The 7,118-nt window shown below is 39.5% G+C and overlaps 1 protein-coding gene across 2 annotated transcripts in view; it reads right to left on the minus strand.

Annotated features, from left to right (window-relative positions):
• Nucleotides 1-7,118, minus strand: part of col4a3 (collagen, type IV, alpha 3) — a 123,484-nt gene that overhangs the window by 61,256 nt on the left and 55,110 nt on the right. For both annotated transcript variants that reach the window (XM_042300006.1, XM_024376668.2), the window contains exon 16: nt 6,997-7,041. In XM_042300006.1, the coding sequence (XP_042155940.1) occupies nt 6,997-7,041 (45 nt within the window). The remainder of the gene's footprint in view (nt 1-6,996; nt 7,042-7,118) is intronic.

The following is a 7,118-nucleotide window of genomic DNA, read 5'->3' on the forward strand; positions in this document are numbered from 1 at the left end:
TAGCACATATTGCAATTTTACGTTCTTCTCCAACACTTTGTTTTTGCATTATTTAAACCAAATTGAACATGTTTCATTATCTACTTGAGGCTAAATTTATTTTATTGATGTATTATATTAAGTTAAAATAAGTGTTAATTCAGTATTGTTGTAATTGTCATTATTACAAATACATTTTTGTATATTTTTTTAAATCGGCTGATTAATCAGTATCGGCTTTTTTGGTCCTCCAATAATCGGTATCGGCGTTGAAAAATCATAATCGGTCGACCTCTAAAACAAACATTGTCATCCTGCAAGAAACCTGGTATAGAGGAGACGGACCCACCCGTTGCCCTCTAGGTTACAGAGAGCTGGTAGTCCCATCCACCAAACTACCAGGTGTGAAACAGGGAAGGTACTCAGGGGGTATGCTAATTTGTTATAGAGCACACCTAACTCACGCCATTCAATTGATCAAAACAGGAACATTTGGCTAGAAATTCAAAAGGAAATTATCTTAACAGAGAAAAATGTCCTCCTGTGTGCTACCTATATCCCCCCACTAGAATCCCTATACTTTAATGAAAACAACTTCTCCATCCTGGAGGAGGAGAGCAATCATTTCCAGGCCCAGGGACATGTACTAGTCTGTGGCAACCTAAATGCCAGAACCGGACAAGAACCTGACACCCTCAGCACACAGGGGGACAAACACCTGCCTGCAGGTGACAGCATTCCCTCCCCCATATGCCCCCCTAGGCACAACTATGACAACATAACCAACAAAAACGGGTCACAACTCCTGCAGCTCTGTCGCACGCTGGGTATGTACATAGTCAATGGTAGGCTTCGAGGAGACTCCTATGGTAGGTAGACCTACAGTGGGGAGAACAAGGTATTTGATACACTGCCGATTTTGCAAGATTTCCTACTTACAAAGCATGTAGAAGTCTGTAATTTTTAACATAAGTACACTTCAACTGTGAGAGACGGAATCTAAAACAAAAATCCAGAAAACCACATTGTATGATTTTTAAGTAATTAATTTGCATTTTATTGCATGACATAAGTATTTGATCACCTACCAACCAGTAAGAATTCCATCTCTCACAGACCTGTTAGTTTTTCTTTAAGAAGCCCTCCTGTTCTCCACTCATTACCTGTATTAACTGCACCTGTTTGAACTCGTTACCTGTATAAAAGACACCTGTCCACACACTCAATCAAACAGACTCCAACCTCTCCACAATCGCCAAGACCAGAGAGCTGCGTAATGACATCAGAGATAAATTGTAGACCTGCACAAGGCTGGAATGGACTACAGGATAATAGGCAAGCAGCTTGGTGAGAAGGCAACAACTGTTGGCGCAATTATTAGAAAATGGAAGAAGTTCAAGATGACGGTCAACCACCCTCGGTCTGGGGCTCCATGCAAGATCTCACCTCGTGGGGCATCAATGATCATGAGGAAGGCGAGGGATCAGCCCAGAACTATACGGCAGGACCTGGTCAATGACCTGAAGAGAGCTGGGACCACAGTCTCAAAGAAAACCACACTACGCCATCATGGATTAAAATCCTGCAGCGCACGCAAGGTCCCCCTGCTCAAGCCAGCGCATGTCCAGGCCCATCTGAAGTTTGCCAATGACCATCTGGATGATCCAGAGGAGGAATGGGAGAAGGTCATGTGGTCTGATGAGACAAAAATAGAGCTTTTTGGTCTAAACTCCACTTGCCTTGTTTGGAGGAAGAAGAAGGATGAGTACAACCTCAAGAACACCATCCCAACCGTGAAGCATGGAGGTGGAAACATCATTCTTTGGGGATGCTTTTCTGCAAAGGGGACAGGACGTGGGTCGTGGCTGGGTCTTCCAGCATGACAACGACCCGAAACACACAGCCAGGGCAACTAAGGAGTGGCTCCGTAAGAAGCATCTCAAGGTCCTGGAGTGGACTAGCCAGTCTCCAGACCTGAACCCAATAGAAAATCTTTGGAGGGAGCTGAAAGTCCATATTGCCCAGCGACAGCCCCGAAACCTGAAGGATCTGGAGAAGGTCTGTATGGAGGAGTGGGCCAAAATCCCTGCTACGGTGTGTGCAAACCTGGTCAAGAACTACAGGAAACGTATGATCTCTGTAATTGCAAACAAAGGTTTCTGTACCAAATATTAAGTTCTGCTTTTCTGATGTATCAAATACTTATGTCATGCAATAAAATGCAAATTAATTACTTAAATCATACAATGTGATTTTCTTGATTTTTGTTTTAGATTCCGTCTCTCACAGTTGAAGTGTACCTATGATAAAAATTACAGACCTAGGAAAACCTGCAAAATCGGCAGTGTATCAAATACTTGTTCTCCCCACTGTATAGCTCATCTCTTGGCAGTAGTACTGTAGACTACTTTATCACTGACCTCAACCCAGAGTCTCTCAGAGTGTTCAGTCAGCCCACTGACACCCCTATCAGACCACAGCAAAAACACAGTCTACTTCAACAGAGCAATACTCAATCATGAGGCATCAAAGCCAAAGGAATTGAGTAACATTAAGAAATGCTATAGATGGAAGGAATGCAGTTTGGAAACCTACCAAAAAACAATTAGGCAACAACAAATTCAATCCCTTTTAGACAATTTCCTGGGTAAAACATTCCACTGTAATAATGAAGGTGTAAACTTGGCAGTAGAAAATCTTAACAGTATATTTGACCTCTCAGCTTCCCTATCAAATCTAAAAATCTCAAATAGAAAACCGAAGAAAATGAACAACAATGAAAAATGGTTTGAGGAAGAATGCAAAAATCTAAGAAAGAAATTGAGAAACCTGTCCAACCCAAAACATAGAGACCCGGAAAACCTGAGTCTACGCCTTCACTATGGTGAATCATTAAAACAATACAGAAATATACTACAGAAAAAGAAGGCACAGCACGTCAGAAATCAACTCAATGTAATTGAAGAATCCATAGACTCTAACCACTTCTGGGAAAATTGGAAAACACTAAACAAACAACACGAAGAATTATCTATCCAAAATGGAGATGTATGGGTAAACCACTTCTCCAATCTTTTTGGCTCTATAACAAAGAATAAAGAGCAAAAACATATACAGGATCAAATGCAAATCTTAGAATCAACTATTAAAGACTACCAGAAGCCACTGGATTCTCCAATTACCTTGAATGAGCTACAGGACAAAATAAAACCCTCCAACCCAAAAAGGCATGTGGTGTTGATGGTATCCTTAATGAAATGATCAAATATACAGACAAATTCCAATTGGCTATACTGAAACTTTTTAACGTCATCCTTAGCTCTGACATCTTCCCCAATATTTGGAACCAAGGACTGATCACCCCAATCCACAAAAGTGGAGACAAATTTGACCCCAATAACTCCCGTGGGATGTGCGTCAACAGCAACCTTGGGAAAATCCTCTGCATTATCATTAACAGCAGACTCATACATTTTTTCAATGAAAACAATGTACTGAGCAAATGTCAAATTGGCTTTTTACCAAATTATCGTACAACAGACCATGTATTCACCCTGCACACCCTAATTGACAACCAAACAAACCAAAACAAAGGCAAAGTCTTCTCATGCTTTGTTGATTTCAAAAAAGCCTTCGACTCAATTTGGCATGAGGGTCTGCTATACAAATTGATGGAAAGTGGTGTTGGGGATAAAACATACGACAATATAAAATCCATGTACACAAACAACAAGTGTGCGGTTAAAATGTGCAAAAAACACACTTTTCTTCCCACAGGGCTGTGGGGTGAGACAGGGATGCAGCTTAAGCCCCACCCTCTTCAACATATATATCAACGAATTGGGGCGGGCACTAAAAAAGTCTGCAGCACCCGTCCTCACTCTAATAGAATCTGAAGTCAAATGTCTACTGTTTGCTGATGATCTGGTGCTTCTGTCACCAACCAAGGAGGGCCTACAGCAGCACCTTTATATTCTGCACAGATTCTGCCAGACCTGGGCCCTGATAGTAAATCTCAGTAAGACCAAAATAATGGTGTTCCAAAAAAGGTCCAGTCACCAGGACGACAAATACAAATTCCATCTAGACACCGTTGCCCTAGAGCACACAAAAAACTATACATACCGTGGCCTAAACAAGAGCGCCACAGGTAACTTCCACAAAGCTGTGAACGATCTGATAGACAATGCAAGATGGGCATTCTATGCCATCAAAAGGAACATAAAATTCAACATACCAATTAGGATCTGGCTAAAAATACTTGAATCAGTCATAGAACCCATTGCCCCTTATGGTTGTGAGGTCTGGGGTCCGCTCACCAACCAAGATTTCACAAAATGAGACAAACACCAAAATGAGACTCTGCATGCGGAATTCTGCAAAGATATCCTTCGCATACAATGTAGAACACCAAATAATGCATGCAGAGCAGAATTAGGCCGATACCCACTAATTATCAAAATCCAGAAAAGAGACGTTAAATTCTACAACCACCTAAAAGGAAGTGATTCCCAAACCTTTCATAACAAAGCCAACATCTACAGAGAGATGAACCTGGAGAAGAGTCCCCGAAGCAAGCTGGTCCTGGGGCCAGCTGTTCACAAACAGACCCCACAGAGCCCAAGGACAGCAACACAATTAGACCCAACCAAATCATGAGAAGACAAAAAGATAATTACTTGACACATTGGAAAGAATTAACAAAAAACAGAGCAAACTAGAATGCTATTTGGCCCTAAACAGAGAGTACACAGTGGCAGAATACCTTACACTGTGACTGACCCAAACTTAAGGAAAGCTTTGACTATGTACAGAGTCAGTGAGCATAGCCTTGCTATTGAGAAAGGCCGCCGTAGGCAGACATGGCTCTCAAGAGAAGACAGTGCACACTGCCCACAAAATGAGGTGGAAACTGAGCTGCACTTCCTAACCTCCTGCCCAATGTATGACCATATTAGAGACACATATTTCCCTCAGATTACACAGATCCACAAAGAAATCGAAAACAAACCCAATTTTGGTAAACTCCCATATCTACTGGGTGAAATTCCACAGTGTGCCATCACGGCAGCAATATTTGTGACCTGTTGCCACAAGAAAAGGGCAACCAGTGAAGAACAAACACCATTGTAAATACAACCCATATGTATGCTTATTTATTTTCCCTTTTGTACTTTAAGCATTTGTACATTGTTACAACACTGTATATATATATATAATATGACATTTATATATTATCTACCTCACTTGCTTTGGCAATGTTAACACATTTCCCATGCCAATAAAGCCCCTTGAATTGAACTGAATTGATATTTTATTTAAGTCTATTCAACCTTTAATTATCCAGATTTTGTGATAAAATATCTTATGCAAGAGAGATTTGAGGATTCATGTATACAGGGTAGGAGTGCTGATTTAGGATCAGTTTTGCTTTTTTGTTCACAATGAATGAGATTACATGGATAAGGCGGGCAAGACCTGGGCCCAGTTTTTCAAAACTTTTCATTTGGATGATAATGATTCGGATTCTGTGTTCCCCTATTTTGTAATCAATCTAACTGATTTTGAGCCATTTTTTCAGAAATATCCAGTAATAGAGGCTGCAATATGACTTGTAAGTAAGTACATGTATTTATTTGACACTTCTCAAAACTGACCGCATACCTGTGCTGCAGTCAATTTAAAATAATAAAAACTGTTCATACAATTAGTAACCCTTGGTTTGAAGATGACATTTACTCTGACATTTCTGATTCAGAGGGGTTGAGTTAAATGCGGAAGAACCAATCCAGTTGAATGCATTTAGTTGTACAACTGACTAGGTATTTCCCTTTCTCTGTTATAGTGCAATTCACCTTTCTAAATCCACACTGAATAAACCCTTCCAGTGGGATCAAGATTATCAAAACTGTTCAGAATCAAAACTATCCTTATTACTACTGCCTTTGAGCTTTGAAAAATGCAATTCCAAAATGTAATCTTGATTGAAGCAATGGTGGAAAAAGTACCAAATTGTCATACTTGAGTAAAAGTAAAGATACCTAATAGAAAATGACTCAAGTAAAAGTGAAAGTCAACCAGTAAAATACTACTTAAGTAAAAGTATAAAAGTATATGCTTTTAAATATTGTTGAGTATCAACAGTAAATGTAATTGCAAAAATATACTTAAGTATCAAAAGTAAATGTAAAAGTATAAATAATTGTACATTTCTTATATTAAGCAATTCCTTTATTTATATATTTACGGATAGCCAGGGGCACGCTCCAGCACTAAGATATAATTTACAAACAAAGCATGTGCTTAGTGAGCACCAAATCAGAGGCTGTAGGGATGACCAGTCATGCTCTGTTGATAAGTGTGTGAATTAGGCCATTTTCCTGTCCTGCTTAGCATTCAAAATGTAAAAGTACTTTTGGGTGTCAGGGAAAATGTATGGAGTAAAAAGTACATAATTTTATTTAGGAATGTAGTAAAAGTAAAAGTTGTCAAAAATATAAATAGTAAAGTACAGATACCCCAAATACGACTTAAGTAGTACTTTAAAGTATTTTTACCTAAATACTTTATACTACTGGATTAAAGTTTAGATTGGATTACCAAATCCCAATCCGAATGATCGGAATCATATTTTTCAGTTTTGAAATACCCAATTCTAAGATTTATTCCAATCCGATTGAAAAACTGGGCCCTGATCCTAGGTCCACACCCCTCCTTTGAAACACTAAATACGTACGGACGCTGGTCAAGATAGTAAATTACAGTACATTACACATTTTGCCAAACAGTAAGCATGTCAAAAACAATTCTCAAGTCACATGTAGCCCTAGTGGCAAAGACAATTGGTTGGGAAAAGGATTGGCAATCAGGTGGGTTATGTTCAAGTGGAGTTGACATGGCAACATGGCAAAATGCATGTACATAATGCATGTACATAATAACCTTTTACAAAGTGAGTCACAAAGGACCATGTACAGTACATACAAGTTATGATAGTTGTCTGGATATTTGTTTTACCTGAATTCCATAGGTCCCAGGGTCCCCATCTTTCCCAGGTTTCCCCTGAAAAACAGAACCTCTGTTAGACACAGGTGTTTGTCAGTATTTGTGAGTAGGACACATCCACATGTGAGAATGAT

Source organism: Oncorhynchus tshawytscha, linkage group LG17 (assembly GCF_018296145.1).
Source record: "Oncorhynchus tshawytscha isolate Ot180627B linkage group LG17, Otsh_v2.0, whole genome shotgun sequence".
NCBI lineage: Eukaryota > Metazoa > Chordata > Actinopteri > Salmoniformes > Salmonidae > Oncorhynchus > Oncorhynchus tshawytscha.